At 40.0% G+C, this 21,313-nt stretch overlaps 2 protein-coding genes across 2 annotated transcripts; both read right to left on the bottom strand.

Moving 5' to 3' along the window:
* Window positions 1-2,187: 2,187 nt before the first annotated feature.
* On the bottom strand, window positions 2,188-3,093 carry LOC124778259. The gene has a single exon (XM_047253634.1). It carries the CDS (start codon window positions 3,091-3,093, stop codon window positions 2,188-2,190), a length of 906 nt encoding a protein of 301 aa, XP_047109590.1.
* Window positions 3,094-14,978: 11,885 nt separating this feature from the next.
* LOC124778099 (52 kDa repressor of the inhibitor of the protein kinase-like) lies at window positions 14,979-16,873 on the bottom strand. The gene is made up of 4 exons (XM_047253624.1): window positions 16,515-16,873; window positions 15,590-16,401; window positions 15,140-15,476; window positions 14,979-15,006 (listed from the first exon to the last, which is right to left on the bottom strand). The coding sequence occupies exons 1-4, from the start codon at window positions 16,871-16,873 to the stop codon at window positions 14,979-14,981; spliced, it is 1,536 nt and encodes a 511-aa protein (XP_047109580.1).
* Window positions 16,874-21,313: the final 4,440 nt, after the last annotated feature.

Genomic DNA, 21,313 nt, shown 5'->3' with positions numbered 1-21,313 from the left:
GAATCTACCAGAAAAAACTGGGAAACAAAGGTACCAGACTATTCTGAACACTCAAATATCTCAGCTCTAGAAAAGACAATGAGAGTAGCCGAGCCTTCTTACAGTTTTTTTTTTATCAAATGCAAAAGAACCTATAGGAAACTGCTGCAGGATGCAAAAAGAATTCAAAAGGATAAGGCTATACAGATGTTCAACAATAAAAGCAAAGCAACAAGGAATATAGTAAAACAAGAAACTGGTAGCACCAAGCCAAACCTGACAAATATGAAAATTAAAAATAAAGGTGGTTTAATAGCTAATCCTAAGGATAACTTTCTTGACCATTACTTTAGTAACATAGCAACCAAACTTCAAGTAAAGCTACCAAAAATATAGTATACAGCTGCAAATAACTATGTACTTTACATAAAGCTGCTGCTAATAACCATGAATCATTGGGATTGTGTATAAATTTAAGAGTAAAATATAAATAGCACCAGGTGAGGTTGCAGTGTGTCTACTATGGGATTGTATTAGCAGCATACAAGTATCTCTGACAGATACTATAAATCAATCATTCACTTCCAGTTGCTTCCCCGATTACCTAACACAAGCAGAAGTTCTTCCCATCCACCTTTTGGTTTCAGATCTGGAAGGGGAACAGAAGCTACAACAGGAAAATTTATAAAATTAGTTTTAGAAGCCCTAGATGAAGGATAAAATGTAACAGTTATTTACCCACACCTCAACAAAGCATCTGACATTGTTCGTCATGAAATACTTCTAGGTAAACCTGAAGTACTGGAAATAAGGGTGACGGGGTCATAAATGAATAGTTTACGTCTTATCTCACAAACAGTGTGCAGTGGGTACAGATCTCCCAAATTTGAGATGGCTGAAATTATATGATATTGGGATAATTTACATAGGAAGTACAACAGGCATGTTGTGACACATAAAAGACGTATCTGCTCACTATGTTATAAATTACTGAGAAGATTGTTGGTTCAAGAAACTATTCACAGACATGATGGATGACAATGTCACAAAACACCTGTTGCAGGGGTGACCACTTAATCATGGTATAGGGGCTGTTGCAAATGCTGAATCACACTGTGAACAATCTGTGGCTCAGGTGACCACAGTGCTCACTGTCACATCCTGTCACATGAGTGGGCATTAGCGCATGACAAAATCTGTCACTCATGTGACAACTGAAACCACAGTATGATCCATCACACAAATAACTACTTTTTACACTGCACACTCCATTGTAGGATGACCATTCAAATCACAACATATCCCACCACACAAGTGAACAAGGAAATTACTACTCCATCACAGCACACTTAATGGATGAGTATGTTCTGTCTCGTGTCTGTGAGAGTATACATTATATGCAGGTCAGTCCAGTGAAGCAGCAGCAGTAGCAGGGACACATCTGAATCGTCTGCTCCCTAATCCTGCTGGATCGCCTTAAATTGGACACACTGTGGTGATATAACCTAGACATCAAACTTGCATTCTATGTTGTTGAGTGTCGTGTATTATATTATTATGTATCCCGGCTACAAAACGTAACCCCCCTCCAAAAATGAGGGTGTAGTCGAGGGTCAGGTAAATTAGGCTGGTAAGTGCACTTGAGGCCCAGAGTAGGATTGGATCAAAGATTGTGCTGACTGGTGAGGTGGTGTTGAGGTCGTCTGAGGCGAGTGGATAGAAGTGGGTTCAAATGGGAAGGTGTACGTCACCTTTATATGTTCCAGTGACAGTGTCTATGTGTTCCCATTTATGGAAACTTCCATGGTATAATGACTTCGACTAACAATCTTGTGAGGTCCAGAGAATGGACATTGGAGAGTAGGCCTGACCCCCTCAACACTGACCATTACAGGCATGGCAGTTTCTGAATCTGAATGAACGAAGGAAGTTGGGGTGCCACGCTGAGAGCCAAGTTGAGGCCGTATGCATGGAATATGGTTGTGCAGTTCATACAGGAATGCTGAAATGTCAGTGTCAGAAGAGGTAGCAGAGAATTCGACACATTCTTTGGTATCTGAAGCTGCTCACCATATACCATAAAAGAGCCTAGTCACTGGAATGTTGAGGTCTGCCTTGAAACAAGTGGAGGTTGAGAAGTATGAGGAGGAGTACAGTAGTCCTTGCTTTGTTGTGACAAACTAGAGCCACCTTCAAAATTTAATGCCATCACTGAACCGTATCTTTTGGGGCTGGATGGTGATGATGAGTGCCAAAGAATTTGGAAAGCTTTTTGAACAGCTGGAATTCAAATTTCCTTTCACAACCTTTGGGGATGTGGAATAGCAAAGCATAGTGATCAGTCCACTTACTGACAAATGCTAGTGCCACAGTATCAGCTGAGATGTAAGAAATTGGTGTTGCCCCTGGCCAAAGTGTGAAATATTCAATGATAGGTAAAAGATACTGCTGAACATCAGAGGTGAGGAAGTGATTGACAATGTTAACATGGGCATGCATAAGCCCCCCTATAGCCACAGGAAAATCACCAAATGGGCCATGGATGTGCAGATCAACCTTACTAAGCTTACAGGCACCACACCAGTGGTCCCAGCTGCAACTATCTGAGCAGATGCCAAGCCACACATAGTGATGAGTAGTAGCTTTAATACCTGGGTGCCATAGGTTATGGACACTGTCAAAGGCCTGCTGGGGGAAAGGATCTGGTAGGAAAGGTTGTAAGTTGCGACTGGAGGTATCACATAATAATTTGTGTCTGTGCCAGCCAAAGGCCAGTTTTTGGGTTTTGGTGATAAGAGTCCAGCTCCGTACTAACCTCTTGAGCTGCTGTGACTGTTGTGAAATTGATGCAACGAGTGATCCCAGCATCTCAAGCTGACAATTGGCAGCTATATTGTCTGTGCTGAACTGAGAGATATATTCCAGTTGGTGGAATTGACATGGTGAGCAGAGACTTTTTCTCTGCTGCAAGGTATATAGTATGGGTCTGTAGTGTGGAAATGTCATTAAGTTCCTGGCCTCCAGCTTTTGGCGGATGTACCCGATTATGTCATAGGGGACAAGCAGCTTCCTGTCATGGGCACATCGTTGGTGTTTTGTAGGCATAAGCTTCATTGAAAAGAAGACCAATGGTTCTCAGGAACCACTGAAGTGTTGTTGCAAAGCTGCTCCTAAGGCACAGTTGTTGGTGTCAACCACCAGTGCCGAGTGGGTGTTCATAGTATTTTTGTCAATATTCCATCCTGGATTTTCTTTTGTTATTTAGTTGCTTTTATGTTCCTTGCCTCATTTGGCACAATAATTTGTAATGATGTGGAATGAGTTGTTTTTCATTACATGCTGAACATTTATAAATCTTTTTTTTAAATATACAGACTTGGCTTTGTAATTTCTATCCACCATCTTTCACACATTGCATTGTGAGAAGTTCTGCTGTATAGAAGGCGATGTAAGGGATAAAGCTTTTTAAGTTTGTTTTCAAATTTTACTTTGCTGTCTGTCGGACATTTTGTATCAGTGGCCTAGTAATCAAAAATGTTTCTTGCAGCATTGTGCATCTCTTTTTGTGCTAAAGACAACATTAATATGAAGTAATAAATGCCAGTTTTCATTCAAGTATTGTAATTATGCGTGTAACTGTTCCTTTTGAACTGTAATAGAATATTTACAATCAACTTTATGAGGGAAAACATCTACTTTGAATTTGTAGTCAGAATGCCCAACTCCTTAAACAGATTACAAGATGTTCATGAATAAGTACCACATATTATTATTACAGCATGTTTCTGAGCAATTAAGACTTTCGTTCTTAAAGATGACACTACTGAATGAAAATATGCAAAATATGTCAACTTACTTATTTGTCTCTCAACAAGATTTGATATGATTCTAAGTACAAAAGTGGCTGAACTAAGTTGCTTTAGGAATTCCAAAATGTGCTTTTTCCAGTTTAAATTCTCATGAATATGGACACGTTGAAATTTTGAAGTTTCTGACCTAGTTATTATTTTCTCAGCTTGTTTTACACTTGTCATTAATACAGTACCCCTGGATGTGCAGAACTGAATATGAAATTGAAAGTGAGCTCTTTCACAGAATACAAGTCAATGAAACTTTTAAGAACATTGTTTACCATTTCTTCTGTTTCTGTATGTGTGTTTGGATTGATTAAAATACATGGAAAAGAAAAAGAAATTCCCAGATTTTTCCCAGATTTCCCAGTTAAAAATACACATTTTCCAGGGTGAAAATGCACTATATCCCTGGTGAAATTAGATTTTTTCCACATTAAGTGACAATATAAGTTTCCTTTGAGCTGTAAAACTTATGTCCTTTGAATGGTGAAAGTTTCATACACCATATAGAATTTGCCATGATTTCTGAAATACCTCTGAGGTGCAGCAACATTTACGTACCAAATATGGCACGGTAACTTTTGAAGTACTGAAATCGAGATAGCATGTGCTTTTGTCCACCAATCATAGTTTATGCCGCATGATCTTACCAGCCAAAGACAGCAGATATTCATTGATATAGTCAGCCAATAGCAGCATCATTCTTAATTAGTGCAAATGCAGAAACAGGAAAAGCTAAATTACATTACCATACATACAGCATAGCTACAAGAAAAAACTAAGCTATTACATATAATATTGGCTAACAAAAGTATTTTGCTGGTTTTCTTTCCAAAGGTGTGATTAGGCAGGATACTAAGAATACAGTTTAAATTGCAGCACTGAATATTTCTGTCAAGCATTATTATAAATTTCGTTGCTGTGCACAGAACATTTCGTAGGTTACCTGGCTGAATACATGTTCGATCAAACATTTTGACTTTATGACAGAAAAGAAAATTACATATGGACTTTTTCAATAACTCACTTTGCACATTTTTTAAAGGATAGTTGTACTTTTTGCCATAGTTAGTGCTTAATTTGTACTCTATGAAAGATCTATAAGAAATATGGAAAGCTAATCTTGAAACTTAGTCTTTTGTAGCTTGTGTTATCCTTTAAGAAACATCAAACAAAATGTGGCAGTAAAATATTAAATAACAGTGTAAATGTCTGATCTTCAGTGTTTCTATAAGAAATTCATTGCACATTCTCACACATAACATAATTCATCTTTCGTAAAAGGAAATTACATTGAAAGTAAAACTTTTCACACTACCATTTGCAACATTCTCCCTCGACCTATTACGAATGTAAGCAGTTGTGATGTCACACTCATTGAAACAAGGCCCAAGAGACAGACACACTGAAAGAAATTTGTTGTTACTAAGTATTGCACAGTCTTTGACACATTTGGTAGTTGGAAGAGTCTTGTGTGTGTTCACAGTCTTTTGTAATTGTTAAAGGACACATTTACCACGCAACTACAGTTTTAATTTGGTTTTATTCTCTTGTTTATATTTTATTGCTGCAATATTACTCTGCAACAGTGGGTTAAGTAAAGTTCTTTGTTAGAGTAACATGTTATTACCAGCTGAAATTACAAAAATTTAAATGAAAACTAATGTAATGAAATCTTTCTGGAAGTCTAAAAATTTTCCAGGTTTTTCCTGACTATCACAGGGTGTATGAACCCTGCAATATTAGTGTCATCTGCAAAAGAAACTAATTCTGCATGCTATATATTAGACAGAAGATTGGTCACACATATAAGTAACACTAGTGGACCTGAGGCTTGGGAAACTCGATACATGATTTTCCCCAGTCCGAATTATGTCCCTGGAGTTCATTGGTTGAGTCGGCACGTAAAGGGCATTAACAGTAGAGTAACTTTTCTGAACCCCAAACTGCTATTTACTGAGGATGTTGTTCCTGAGGTGAGATATCATTCTAAAATGCATAACCTTCTCAGAAATCAGTGGTTCAGTGTAGCTGTGATGAAGCAGAAAACACTACTATGATGTTGATGTAAAGGAAGCAACAGGTGATGAAGCACTGTTGATAATTCAGTGCAATATTTGGCAGTATTATGGAGATAAAATGGCATCTTAAGTGATTCAAAGATGCAAAGCGGTGTGCTGATGGATGCCTTTGGGCTTTCTTCCATGGTGACTGGTACCTGCATGGATGCCTTCATGCTGCCAAGAACACTGAAGTACTGCTGAGGGCATAGTTGAAGTAGCAAACTCCTGGAAGAGGATATATGTCTGGGATGGTGGATGCATTATGAGCAAAATACGCGATATTTGCCATAGGTCTGTCAGGATGTATCCCTTTTCAGTATGAACTGGAGAGGAGAGGACTATAGTTGTTATAGTTGAGTTGCTGTAAGTTGGTCCCTGACAGCTGCAGTGGCTAGGTGCAGCAGCTTCACAGGCCTACCTCAACCAATAATGTATTGCAATTTTATAAACATCTCTGTGGCAACACTTCAGTAGACAGCTATTGTTTTCACCTGCAGCTGTTAGCACTTCACAGCTGGAAGCCTGCAACAGTGCTATGAGCTGCCATGGACCTCCTTATGTGATCTTCACTAAAGGGTCTGATCATGTAGTGAATGATGTCATTCCAAAGCGGAAACTGAAATTTGGCTTCAGCGGAAACAAATTGCTCCAGTGTGAAGTGTCATGGTCTATCGAAAACTGGAGGACTAGGTTTGGTGCATGTGAGATGTACCGTGCGGTGTCATTGTTTTCTTGGTGCTCCACGTGAGAGCATGATGGCTGGAAAATGGTTGAGATGATCCTGGTAATGCAGCATGGATGAGCTTCAGTACAAAATTTGGTACAACATAGTGGAACCCAACAGCTAAGTGACTGGAGACCTTGTCAATGAGATGAGAGCCAGGAATGTTGGGGAGCAGCAGAAAATGTGCTAAGAAATCAGCACCAATGGCTGGTTCTGTGATAAATGCAATGGTGAGTTTCCAGCTGAAGGTGCAGTGCAATCCTAGATGTAGTTGTGAAGGACAGACACCGTAGGTGTTGACAGACAAGTAATTGGTAGCGAATAGCTAAAATGGTGCTCGTTGATCCCCTATGAGCATAGTGTGTGGACAGTTCACATGTCAGACTCTATTTCTATACGAAAACAAGGGACAGACTTTCTATCCAAGATGAACAAGTAATTTGACACAGTTTGATAACTGTACATACTCAACTCATGGGTGCTGCTGACTTATGGTTTGTCACGTGGTGGACAACACTGGGAAGTTTGCTTGACAAAGATGCAGTGATTCCAATACATAGTGGTTTGGTCTTTGGCACAGTAACATATGTGAGTATGCTAGTGAGGATGTGGAAACACTAGCTGGCTGTGCATTACCTGCAGACACCTGATCTGCGATAGCTTTGATCTGGGGCAAAAGCACATAGGAAGCATAACAGGCACATTCCGGCACATAAAAAACACAGTGGCTCATTATTGTCATATAACCACTCCCCCTCATGGCATGCATTATGAACAAGTGCTCAAACGTAGTGAAAGATGCAATCGCCATCCCCAAATTGCTCTTCAACAGTGGGAGGCAAGAAGGTGCTTAAAACATCAATGTAGGCCTGTGCTGTGATAATGCCATGCAAAACAACAAGGTATGCAAGCTCCATGAAAAACATGACCACACCATAAAACCACCATCTGTTGGCAATTACTGTTACAGTTGGCACTTGACACTCTGGCAGATGAAGCTCATCGGGCATTTGCTATACCCACACCCTGTCATGAGAGTCCCACACTGTGTAGTGTGATTTGTCACTCCAAACAACATTTTTCCACTGTTGAATCGTCCAGTGTTATGCTCCTTATACCAAGAGATGTCATTTGGCATTTACCGGTGTGATGTGTCGCTTATGAGCATCCACTCAGCCAAGAAATTCAAGTTTTCTCACATCCTGCCTAACTGTCATAGTACTTGCAATGGATCCTGATGCAGTTTGGATCCTACTTTCGACGTCTTCAGTTGCCCCACCATTTTTGGAAACAATGCTTCATAGACAACAAAAGCTGTTCACCTACTCAATCTCCTCTTCTTTCACAGGTAGTTCATTCTTGCTGTTAGTGTTCATACTAAGCTCTTTACTCTTAGCTGTGTTTATTTATAATACAGCTCTCTGAGCTTCTGATTCTCACTCATATCCTTGAAAACATGGGTCAGGAGACAGATGTAGTTTGTAAAGTCCAGGTCGTCAAGGCAATCATATAGAGTCCACTGTATAATTCTTTTTTTCTCTCGTGTTACCTTCTTCATGACACCATCTAATGTCAGAAAAACAGCAGTGCCTTACTCCAAATTTAAAATGAATGTTTCAGAGTGATTTCCACCATGTTTCACCTGGCAATTATATTCTCTGTACATCGTATTCATGATACTGATGATCTTTGGAGGTACTCTGTAACTCTGCATTGTTTTCCAGATGACTTCATGCTGCACCCTATCAAAGGCTTTTTCAAAGTCAGCAAAAGCCAGGTACAATGGAGAGCAGTATTCTAAGGATTGCTCAGTAATGATCCTCGAGGTGTTGATTTGGTCTGTGCATGATCTGCTTTCTACCAGTGATGGTAGAGCACTTGCCCACAAATGGCAAAAGTCCCGAGTTCAAGTCTCAGTCCGGCACACAGTTTTAATGTGCCAGGAAGTTTCATATCAGCGCACACTCTGCTGCAGTGTGAAAATCTCATTCTATCAACCTCAAAGTCTTCTGCTCCTCTCATGGTCAGCTACACGTAGCTTGCTCTTGGGTAGCAAATTCGAAAAATCTGACATATATAACATGGATAATAAAATGAAATGTTGTTTTGATAGTCGATCAACATAGGTACTGAGAAATTTATGGACAGCTACTCCCTCTATGGTCTCATTTTGTACTTTAAGGCTTTTCTATTAGGTTTTCTACTTATATAGATGTTCTTGTGATTAGTCTGCTTTATATTAAGAGTTACCTGTTGGGGACTGACATAAGTGTTGTGTGAGCTTTCTCCTAACATTTCTGGTGTCCTATTTATAATTATTATATTATTGTCGTCAGCAAGTAACACTGTTTCATCTTGTGTGGCCTGTAGTGGCAAGCCATTAATGTATGAGGTAGTTCCAAAAGTTCTTAGAGTGGAATAGAAGGATATGAATCACACAAGTGTAACTTTTTTATGTTTCAGTGTAGGCTCCCTTTGTACTAATACATGTGGCCCAGTGATATTCCAATACCTTGAGCTCAACTCAAAAATTAGATTCCTCTGAACTTCCAAAACACTGTCAACTTTGGCTGTCTGTTCTTCGTTTGAAGACAATCTCTATCCATCATAGAAAATACTGAGCTTGAGGAAGAAATGGATGTTTGATGGAGCCAAATAAGGTGAGCTTGGCAACAATTCATATCTAAATTGATGTATTTTTGTCATGGCATTGACACTTGTGTGTGCGCATACTGTCTTGTTGAATGATGACTTTCTTTCCTGCCAAACCTGGCTTTCATTTGAATATCTTATGCTGTAGTTGGTCCAGGAAGTTAGTGTAACGTTATCCTGTAATTGCTTCACCTGAGTAAAGGTAAAATATCGGCAGAATTCCTTTTGCATATCCAGAAACTAAAACCATGACCTACCAAGCTGACGTTATTGTCTTTGTAAAGTTTCCCAGCTTAGGACAATTTTATAGTAAGTAAGTGATTACACTCACGAATCAGTTTGTTGACACAATCAATTTATGTTTACAAACACAAGTCCTGCACTCTTTTAGCATTTCAAAGCAAATAAGAAAAATCCTTCTTGACAATAAAGGAAAGACTTCTTGGACAACTCAAAGTTCTCGGAAAAAAATGTAAATAAATATTTATGTAAGCCAATCCTCTGAAAAGTTCTATTGAAAAAAAAGTGCTTCTCTTCTTAGGATGCACAGTATGCAAAAAAATAAAGTCCCATCTCATAAGCAATACACCGAGTTTGAGCCTCAGAGTTCACAGCTGGAGCAGCAGGTCATGATGCGCATTGGTCCCTGGTGGCAAGGGCATCATCAAGTCTGGGCGGTGACAGAATGCTGGGAAACTTCAGCCTCTGCTGGCATAGATTGAACTGTCTGTTGCTTGCTGGGCGAAGGCAGTTACACCCATGTGGTGGATGACTACTAGATAGCTATTGGTCTGACAATGTGTGCTCAAACTGGCTGAGGAATATGGACTGCAGAAGCACCGAAAGATCCATATACATGGTGATGTCTACTGCTCTCGTGGGTGCCCTCAGAACTAGCTTGCTTCCTGCAGGACAGGCGAAGTTCAGCTGACTTTGACCAATGTGCCTGCAGAACTGGAGCAAGAAGCTGCATAACTGTGTAATGTTGTGGGTTGGCAGCTTATGGGAGACCCCAGAAACACACCATATCTTCCCCAATTCTCGAGAAAGACCAAGAGGGGCAGAGACTGGAGTGAGAGACAATGGCATTGTCACTGCCAGAAGCATTGCCAGAGGGCAAGGTAGGGGTTGCTGGTGTGTTGACATCCATTGGGATGGTGAATGGAGGCATCGTCTGGCTGGGCACACTGGAAGGTGGAAGCAACACATCTGCTGGGTGAGCAGCAAGCTACTCAGAGTCCTTTGTCTCTGAAACACAGAACTGAATGGCAGAGTCTGTTGGAGGCCAAAAACCATGGCAGGGGCAGTATTGGTTGATGTGCTGTAAGAGTTGGAAGCACTCGAGGAGTGTGATGAGAAGCATTACTTGCCTCAGAAGATGGGAAACAGTGGTTGTCAGCCACCGGGGCTAGCCACAGAAAAAATTCATATCCCACATCAGGTCCCTGGGAGACAAACAATGTTGGTGGGAAGAAGAGGAGAAGGGGGATGGTCTGTCGGGTGGAGAATGGACAGAAAAAAGTGGAGAGGGCAACCATGGGGCCTCTCTGCCAGAGAGGAGCCCTCCATCAGAGTGCCTCAGTATGATCTGTGAAAAAGATGAATTTCTCATGAGAGGAGTGGTACTTGTGTAGTTCAGTCATTTGAAATTTAAAAGTCTGCAGAAAATGCTCAGCAGTGCCATTAGAGACAAGGTGGAAAAGCACGGTGGGAATTAATGCAATGCTGTGAGCAGCACAGAAGGCAGAAAATTCAGAGGAAGTTAGCTGAAGCCCATTATCAGTGACAATAGATCTATGGAGGCCCTCTAGTGCGAAAATCTGGGTAATTGCCCAAATGGTGTGGGAAGAGAAATTGGAAGACTTGCAGACCACAAACAGAAAACAGGACCCAGCATGCATGATGGTAAGCCACATAGAGTCAAGTATGGGGTATTCAAAGTCCAGATGAATGTGGGACCAAGGACCGGCAGTGGAAGGCCATGGTAAGTAATGCTGGCAGGTGGAGCAAGCAGTGCCCAAATCTCAAATAGTAGAATCCATGCCTCATAGACATGATGGTGAGTCAGTCACTAGGTAAGAACCGTCCACCTTGTCCTTTGTGGAGCAACTGGAGGATGCAATTGCAGAGAGCCGACAAATAACCATCCAAGTGCAGCTGTTGTCACCTTGGAGCAGGACATTGCTGTCCCGGGAAAAGAGGTCCTGTCATTGATCCCAGAACACCTGAAGATCTGGGTGTGCCACAGCCATAGTGTTGGGTGGCCAGCTTTGCCAGATGTGCTGGAAGAGATGTGGAAGACTGGATTGTCTGCAGTGTGAAGTCAGACAAGGTTGACATCCAGGAGTAGCTGTGCAATGTTGGCAGCAACAGCGGTCAAGGTGGCAGTAGACTTCTGGATCAGTATTGAACACTGGGTCCTCTCCTAGTGAAAGCCGAGAAAGGAGGTCAGCATTGGTATGGTGGAGGGTGGAGCACAAAATTGTCTCATAGGAATAGACAGAGAGGAACAGGGCACAGTTTTGGAGGCAGCGGGCTGTGTGGTGCTGAAACTCAGAGGAAGTGCAACAGGGGCTTGTGGTACATACTGAGGGTACATGGGCGCCCATAGACATAATAATTGGACTTTCTGAACCCAAAAATAATGGCCAGTGCTTATTTTTTGATTTGGCCATAATTACACTGGGCAAAATAGTTTCTGAGACTAGTTTCAGAGACAAAGGCAATTGGCTGCACCATCTCGTTGATCACTTGGAAAAGAACAGCTCCCACACCATAATTGGAGGTATCCAAAAACCAGGATATTGTCCAAGCAGTTGGCAGCCTGGGTAACATACAGCAACAGTTGTTCAAGATACTGCTGGAAAATTACTAATACACTGATGATAATGAAGGGGAGCTGATTGTATTGTAAAAGACCAAACAGGATATTGATAACCAAAATGTCCTGGAGGCTGCCTCCAAAGGAATTTGCAGGTATGTGTCACAAAGATCAGTTTTTGCGTAAATCTTGCTAGCACCCAGTTGAGACAAAATCTCCTTAGCTTAGGGGATAGGGTAAGAGTCCACTACTGACTAAGAGTGGACCATGACACTGAAAATGCTGCAGATGTGTTTGTGACCCATATTCTGCCAATAAATTGTTTTCTTACCACTAATAATAGTTTAAGCGCTTAAAAACACTGCTCATGCAGTGAACACAGTTGGATTTAAATTAACAGTCCGGGAAAAAGTGGTTCACTACACTCAACTGTGTAAACCTGGTCAAATTCACTTACACTACTGTTAAAGTTTCATTTATGCACTTAACAATAGTGCTCTGCAGCTGTGTAGTGTACTAACTAAAAACAATTCTTTCATGTGATACAGCTCTATTTTGGAATAGGCCTACACATTCTAATATACTTACTGAATTAAAATTGTTCTCTGAAGAGCATTTGTCATGTTATGGTAAGCCAGATGTTTTACCCTTATATGCAATTTAGAAATACTGATGCACTTTTAGTACCATTCCAGAGTTATGAACATAAAAAACTAACATTATAACTATAGTAAAACCTGTTTTTACATTAGCAGACTGTACATTTTGCCGCCATTTTCGTTTGATCCTGTCCTAAGCTTTTTCTCTCTGAACTACTTGTTTTCCTGCTGTTAAAAATTCGACATTCGGAAGTAACTGAAGTATATCTTGTCATTCTTCCCTTCAAACAATGTTTAGAAAGCTCCATCCTCCCCTCTTCTTAAATTAATTGGATGATGATCCCAAATTGTTCGGTTTTCCCTTCTTCTTTTCATTAGTCGACACAATAACAATACTTAGATTTTACTGTCTGTTCATTTCAAACAAAACTGTATGTTTAAAAACAATGAATAATTTACATAACATACTAAAAGCAAATGAATGGATTTGATGATGAAAGTACATTGCCTTTAATCTGCTGACTTGTGGGGTGGCGACAGTGATTTTACTGCCATGTGTGTAAACACTGGACTTCCGACAATAGTGACGGTCAATTGACCTGGTGGAAAATATCCGCTGTGAGTGCAACCGGCCTTAAAGACCTGGTCAGAAAGATCATGGCCTGGTAGTCCGACCTGTGGCCTTGATCAGCAATGGCAACGGAAGGGCCGCATCGTTGTTGTATATAGGTGTTGGTCAAACAAAGCGCGACTCTGGCTGGGTCGCCGCACCAGCTGACGTCGAGTTTCAACACAGACAGATTTGCGGCAGCCCGAAGCGGCTGTTTGCATTTGCTGGTGCATTTGACAGCAATGGCGCGAGGCAGATCTTTGATACCACGCCACACGTGCAGGCTGCTTTGTGATGAGGTTCCGTCTGTTTCCACGGTGTGACAGCTGATGCAGCAGCAACCACTTTTGCCTGTCCAGTGTTCCATGCCCTGGTCATCCACCGTGCCTGGCCCGCACAAGCAGACTGTGGCGTTGTGTCTGACCAGGCCTTCAAGACACTGAAAATCAGTTTTTATCTTTCCTGTATGTTTGGAAACTGGCACATCCGGGATATTTTATAGGAACGAAGCCTGGAAACACAGGTGGCCCTTGTGACTCCTAAGGGATTGAGACCACTCATTTGTAAGTCATTATGAAACTATCACAAACAAGCCATCATTGTCTCATTAATCATCAGTCACTTATTGGTTACCATCTCTCTACTATATGCCATATTGATCAAATGCCTGGATGGTTAATGGTGTACCCTCGCTTGCAATACTGAAGTAAATGGCAACTGGCAAATGTTTCAAACTTGGTCCCAGTGTGGCGACTCCACATGGTCATAGAGAGGAGACAAATAAAACTGGAAATGCATTTCCGAATAAAATTTGGCAGCTCTGCAAAGTTTAGATTCCTGTGCTATACTGTATTCTTACAGGCAGACACCCTAGTGTCAGCCACATCGGTTTTAGATGAATTTGCTGTTTCCCACACATTTGCTGTTAAGGTGTCTCATTTTAAGAGTTAATGTTGTGGGAATATTCTGAATTGCTCTTGTCAATGGACATTTTGAGGCACAACGCCATGTCAGTAAGTGCACCACTGCTGAGAGATGTTAATAGGTGCTTAAAATAAATAATAATAATTTCAGATTGTTAAATAGGTAAAAATAAATTATTTTCTCTTTTTAAGTAAGAATAAATCGTTCATTTTTACCTGACTTAACACATTTTCTTGCTATTTGCACTTTTCTCTGTTAGTTCCCTGTAAAGTGAAAAAAAAAACAGGGCTTTACTTTCTATTTTGTAAAGTAAAAACTAAATGCACACAACAATTTCCACAACCCATAACAGATTCATGTCTTAACAAATTTTTTGAACTTTGGTTTTAAGGATGATGTGGCTGTTTTATTGTTACAAACATATTAATGTAGTTTGAAATACTGTTGTAAATTTAATATTAAGAACAAAAGAAGGCATACAATTGTGGAAATCAGTTCTGTTACTAATAATGTGCAAAACTTGACTACTCGCATACCTGCATTACTTAAACAGAAATTGAATTTGTCTCGGGTCCTTCCCATAACTATCTACCACTTTTTCGATAAAGGACTCCTCCTCTGATTTTATCTTATCACGATGAACTGACACCATACACAAACAACTGAGTCAATTATCTGCCATGGTAGTTCTTAGCCACGTTTTCACACTCCTGTGAGTGCTGCAAACAAATATGATGTAGGCCTATACTAATTCAAACAGTGTAACCCTCTTCAATTACTCTATTGTGATAATATTTCAAACAAGATTTAAAAATAATTAGAAGAAATGTTTCATCTGACTTAAGAAATTGTTTCAAAGCCTTTCTAATTAAGTAATTACAATCAGAAAAATGTTACTGTGTTAATTAAGTACCTGAACGATCTTTCCGCAGAGCAGGTGCTTGCCAGTAAGCTAAGGGCTATCTTAAAGGCTGAAGCTACGGCGGGTATGAATTTGGCTTTGTCTAGTAGATCAGTCAGGCTTAATTGAGCAATATCTCCTTCAGTTACTTTATTGCATTTCCACATACTGATCCATGTCCGTGCTTCTTCAGTAAAGTTATCTAAAAGATCGCCATAAAATCTTTTGACATTTTCAATTATCCTTTTCATATCTAGGTTGCTTTGGGATTTCATTACCTTTGGATGCAAGCAGAAAATCTCAAAAGATGCCTTGTTATCTTCTGAAAACCGTTCTTGCAAGGACTGGACTAGGGAATCCAAATATGGAATAAAGAGAGATTTTCTGTAGTGCTCACTGACAGAAACTGATGGATGATTTGAATGACGCACTTGTCGCGCAACACTCACAGTTGTCAAATGCCAGTGACATCTATTCCAAGTGCACTATAGTTGCTTTCAGCACTTTTCATTATCATTTCAAATTCGGCTTCCGCATTTTCTCTGTCATCCAATAACATTTTTACAGTTCCTTGAATGTATTCTGAAACTACTAACAAGTTAATGTTTACTGATTGTAGGATATTGGTCACAGGTTCTAGTTTGGCTGAATATTTTGCTATGACTTTTAATGTAAGAATAAATGTTGGAGAAGTAAGTGTGCAGTAAAGTTGCCAGACTTTCTGACTAGTTTCACGATCTCCTTCTTTATGTAAAATTGCTAATGCTTCAACAATTTCTAAAAACTTATCATTAAATTTCCTCATAGACTTATGCTTCTCAGACCAGCATGTCTCACACAGTTTTTGAAGGTTCCCAACTAGGACTTTCCTTTGCGTGCTCCCCCGGAAAAAAGAAATTCCTTCTTTGAAAGTACCAATGGCATTTCTAACCTCTGGTAAGGTGTTCAAATCATTCACAACTAAATTAAGTCTATGGCTAGCACAACGATAGAAGCGAGCCTTGGGATATTTCTCAGCAATTATCTTCTGTACTCTGCCAATTTTACCGGCCATCGTACTGCACCTATCGTAGCCTTGTCCTACCATTTTATCTAGATTTAAACCCCAAGCAGATAAAGTAGATATTATTGTGTTGGAGATATGTTTTACATCTAACCTTGCTAATGGTGTAAATCCAAGGAAGTCTTCTCTGACAACATTAGTTGCATGGTCAAAATAATGCGCAGAAAGATAAAGTTGTTCTGTGCCTGCAATATCCATTTGTCTGCCAAAGCTGAAAATGATTCTCTGTTATTGATGGTATTAATCAAATCATTTCTTAGTACTTTGGCACATAAATCATTTTGGGTTCTATGAGAAACATAGGTGGCATTCTTAGGCGCACACTCAAAACGTTTCCACAGTGTTTTGTCACCTGACTCTAATCTAAATTGTAACAAATCATCAAATGCAGCATTTGAATTTGTTTCTCCTCTTAAAGGTAAGTCATGTAATGCACAAAACAATACACAAGAAACAATTGATTTTAACTTTGCACGATTAGTTTGTACTAATTTCAGAAGATTCTCATTGGTGAGTTCTTCCACACTTTTAGTTTTGTTTGTCACAACACTAATGAAATTATTTGACTTTTCTATCGCATCTTTATGCCACTCAAAATTCATATGCATTTTTGCACATTCATGGAACTTCTTGAAATTTGTGAATGCGCGGCTTATGAATGTACCATGATGATTACCATGCATTGTGTGTGGGCTTTAAAGCACACAAAACTTGCAAAGGGCACCTTTAACTGCTTTAGAATACACCAGCCATGGATATAACGACATCCAGTCTGGTTGAAATGTTCTTTTTGTGCTGTCTATGTCATTCTTAAAATTATAACTTTTTTCAGGTTGCCATGGATTCAATAAAATCCTATACTTTAGGCAATTGTCAATATCCTTTTTTTCAATGTAATTTCAGACATTAGGAATACTGACCAGGATACTGCTACCCTTTTCATCAATGCACTTGAAGCCAGCAGAGGTACTGGCTTCATCTTTATTTTCTGCATCAGCTCAACTACTGAAATTTTTAATAGTGATGGTTGTGTTTGATTCACCATTTTCCTGTGATACCTCATCATAGACACTATCTTCTTTGACACCTCCACTTTCATTTGTAGTTTTAATTCACTTTTGAGGTACAAAAAACTTACGTATATCTGTCATTTTGCCACTGTATACGCTGCACTTTTACATTCACAACGCACAAATGTCTATGCAAACCACTGTACACTTACAAGTCACATTGAATTTACACAACCCTTAACGCAATGCGATGCCTAACCTAGCTGAGCAATGACTAAAGAACAGAAGCTGAAATCGTATCACAGTGGTGGGAGGGAGGGAGGGGTTTTGGTTCAACAATGAAACAGTGCGGTGTCTATTAGACCGCAAGCCAGCGACTTTGAGGTTCATGCGATCATTTGGAGCAGTTTCTTGCGATGGATGTGGAAATATTTATGGGAAATGTTCCTATTAGAACATAGCAAGACTCATCTAGAACGTTCCGGAAGTGTAGGTAGCTCACACCACACCCTGCTAGATCATGTTCGTTGACAGTAGTTCCAATGACAAATATTGCCTACTTCTACAGACTAGTAGCAATATTAGTGGCCGCACAGTACCCTCAAACACTTCTTCAGCAAACGAAAAGGAACATAATACAATACGCTAATTTAAATTAGCATCTGACAATTGTTAACCATTATTTGAAATTTGAAAGAATAAAAGACTCAAGGGAGGTAGCCTTAAGTTTGAGGAAATTGTGATGGAAAGCCTCACGCACAAGGGAGGAACCATGAATGTTTACACTGGAAATGCCAATCAGGAAAGTTTCCCCGGAATCGCATAATCCTCTGCTGATAAGATTCATGAGACAGACTGTGACAATTAATAAAACTGCAGTTGGCCACAGCCACATCAACATTGGAATCTAAACAGTCAGAGACACTTCACTTCAGAATGTCATAGAAAACAGAGTCTGGACCAGCCTCAGGATGCAGCTGTTGGATAAGCTGGTATACAAAGGGGCTGGCTTTGTCCAATGATAAGTGTTTTGCCGGGTGTCACCTGTCAGTCTGTGGAGGAGGAAATGTTGTTCCATTTGCATTAGCTATCAGAACTGTGGCTTCACTTTGTGGTCAAACACACAGAAGGGAGGCAGTGGCTGCAGGAACTCCTGGTTGGGGTTGAGGGTTGTGTCACTGTGCTTCGAAACCACCAGTGGCAAGTGCAGCCAACCCATGAGCCTCACCAGAAGAGCCCTTTTGGCCCTCTACATCTGTTGAAGGAGGATCAGATGGGTAAGGTCTATAGACACACCTGCCAATGACATCATGACAATAACACAGGAGCCCTATCTTTAACAGTTATGTGATATTCTTGAAAATGAAGAGTCCTGACTTGGGGCAATTTTCCAGTAAGTAAGTAATTATACTCATGAATAAATTTGTTGACACAATCATTTTTTCTTCACAAACATAAATTCTTCACTCTGTTGGCATTTCAACACAAATAGGAAAAATCCTTCTTGACAATAAAGGGAAGACTTCTTGGACAACTTAAAGTTCTCAGGAAAACAACACAAATAAATATTTGTGTGAGACTATCCTTTGAAAAGTTCTCTTGCAAAAAAGTAGCTATCTTCTTAGATTGCACAGTAGGCAGAAAATTAAAATCCCATCTCATGAGCAATACCAGGAGTCTGCGCCTCAGACTTCACAGCTGGAGCAGCAGGTCACGATGCGCATTGGTTCCAGATGGCAAGGACGGCATCAAGTCTGGGCGGTGAAATGATGCTGGTGAATTTCTGCTTCCCTCTTGTGCATGCCTTCAAATCTAGCCTGCTTTCTGCAGGAAGGTGAAGTTCAGCTGGCTTCTGCTAGTGTTCCTATGGGGCTGGAGCAATGACATAGCAGTGTGACAATGTGGATTGGTAGCATTGTAGGAGACCACAGAAACACAATACTTTGATTTCTTCAGTTGTGTTGAATCATCATGTTTCCAGTGCTATGACTGTTCTTTTGTCTGTGTGTTGTAGTAATGGACCCAATATTCATCTGTGGTTACAAACTGAAACAAAATCCGTGTTGGTTGCTCTGAAAAGAGGTCAAACATAGTTCACACATTTCCATTCTGTTGCATTTCTGATACAGTGTTAAGAGTCACGGCAGCAATCTAGCACACAGTTTTCTCATATTCAATTCCACTGTTAAAATGTGATGACATTCAGATGACATACTTGTAGCTTCAGCAGTTTCACGCATTTTCAGTTTCCATTCCTCCGAGACAATTTTATGCACTTCTGCAGTTAATTCTGGGATAGTGGCATCTGCATTTATTTCTGGGTTAGTGGCATATCTTGGCTGATGACTAAGTAAATTATCATCAGAGCTTTCCTGACCAAATTTAAACTTATTTGTTCACTTGATGACCACTGAATATGAAGGAGCAGAGTCCTCCAGTATGCCCAGAAAATCAGTATGAGTTTCCTTTGTTTTCATACATTTCTTTATTTCAGTATTTTCCATCCTCCACAAACTGTGTAGTTGCAGGTTTTTGCATGGCGCTACATGGGGATGTCATGAACACCATACCAAAATTCCTGAGTGTGGTATGTGAGGGGGAAGGGGTGCTAAAAAGTCACATTCTCCTCATGTTTTTCTCAAATAGCTTAGAAACTGTGGAACCTATTGAAAATTTTTCGAAGTACAAAATGAAACTACCTGGAATTTCCTGCACAATATTTTTGCAGACTGTCAAAAATATTGTTTTAACAGTACAAAAGTAATGTTTATTTTTAAGTAAAGTGGGTTAAAAACAATTACAAAATGTGTATATGACATCTATGTATGGTAGAGCCATAGTTTGGGATAAATTGTGTTCCATGGGTGCAGAATGGAGTGTGAGGAAAGGTATGTTTCTATAATCTATGTAAATATCTGACCACTGTTCTACACTGCCAGAAGTGAAATAGATTCTTAGCCATCCTGTACAGCTGCTGTGGTGTTCTTATGGGAAAGGTGATTTTCTTAACTATGGGCTCCGCTTGATTTTCAGTTTACGTATAGACTATACCTCAAATGCATTTCCTGTCCAGTTTTCCTATATGAATTGACAAAATAACTTCATTGAGCTTGTTTGTAGATAGTAGAGTTCCTTTCAGGTGTTAAGCAAGCTTTTATGTAAAATACATTCCTTTAAACAGTGACTGAAGAGTATTTAATTTGTAAATGTGCTGTTGTTAGTGTCCTGTGTAGGGTCGGTGGGAAAGGAATTGTAATGGTAAATGTGACAGCTGTTGCTATCTGTTGTGGACAGTGTATTGTGAAGCTGTGTGATTGTATTGTAGTCGTTTGCTGGTGAATTAATGAAACACCTGAATGTTATTGCGTTTCTCATGTGATTAATTGTGTTAATGGGTTTGTGTACAAATCTTTTCCACACAGGAGTTGTTGGCACATATATAGCCGGTTGCACCAAGTGGTGTCATTAACCACACATTCATGGTGTGTCTTCAAGATAAGTGTGGATATGTATGATTGAATGGACCTGATATGTTACAGTCTAGAACAATAACCTACTATAATCGATTGCTTGACTTACACTGAGGTGACAAAAGTCATGGGATACTTCCTGATATCGTGTCGGATCTCCTTTTGCCTGGCATTGTGCAGCCACTTGAAGTGACATGGACTTAACCAGTCATTGGAAGTCCCCTGCAGAAATACTGAGACATTCAGCCTTTATAGCTATCCATAACCGTGAAAGCATTGCCACTGCAGGATTTTGTGCCTGAACTGACCTCTCAGTTATATCACATAAATGTTTGATAGGATTCATGACGGGCGATCTGGATGGGCACATCATTCACTTGAATTATCCAGAATGATCTTCAAACCAGTCATGAACACTTGTGGCCTGGTGAAATTTACATTGTCATCCATAAAAATTCCATCATTATTTGGGTAGATGAAGTCCATGAATGGCTTCAGAAGGTCTCCATGTAGCCAAACATAACCATTTTTAGTTAGTGATCAGTTTGGACCAGAAGACCTAGTCTGTTTTCTATAAACACAGCCTACAGCATTATGGAGTTTCCACTAGCTTCCACAGTTCTTGACAACTTGGGGTCTATTG

This window comes from Schistocerca piceifrons, chromosome 1 (genome assembly GCF_021461385.2).
Source record: "Schistocerca piceifrons isolate TAMUIC-IGC-003096 chromosome 1, iqSchPice1.1, whole genome shotgun sequence".
NCBI classification, from domain to species: Eukaryota; Metazoa; Arthropoda; class Insecta; order Orthoptera; family Acrididae; genus Schistocerca; species Schistocerca piceifrons.
Note: the sequence above shows the minus strand (reverse complement) of the source record. Positions and strands in the feature narration are given on the sequence as shown.

Excerpts from the sequence above, each read along its gene's own strand:
- LOC124778259 (XM_047253634.1), bottom strand. The coding sequence starts at position 3,093 with ATGAAGCTTATGCCTACAAAACACCAACGATGTGCCCATGACAGGAAG.
- LOC124778099 (XM_047253624.1), bottom strand. The coding sequence starts at position 16,873 with ATGCATGGTAATCATCATGGTACATTCATAAGCCGCGCATTCACAAAT. Across the intron at positions 15,477-15,589 it reads ACTTGGAATAGATGTCACTG|TCCAGTCCTTGCAAGAACGG; the intron begins GCATTTGACAAC and ends TGGATTCCCTAG. Across the intron at positions 15,007-15,139 it reads TCTGCGGAAAGATCGTTCAG|AGTAATTGAAGAGGGTTACA; the intron begins GTACTTAATTAA and ends TTATCACAATAG.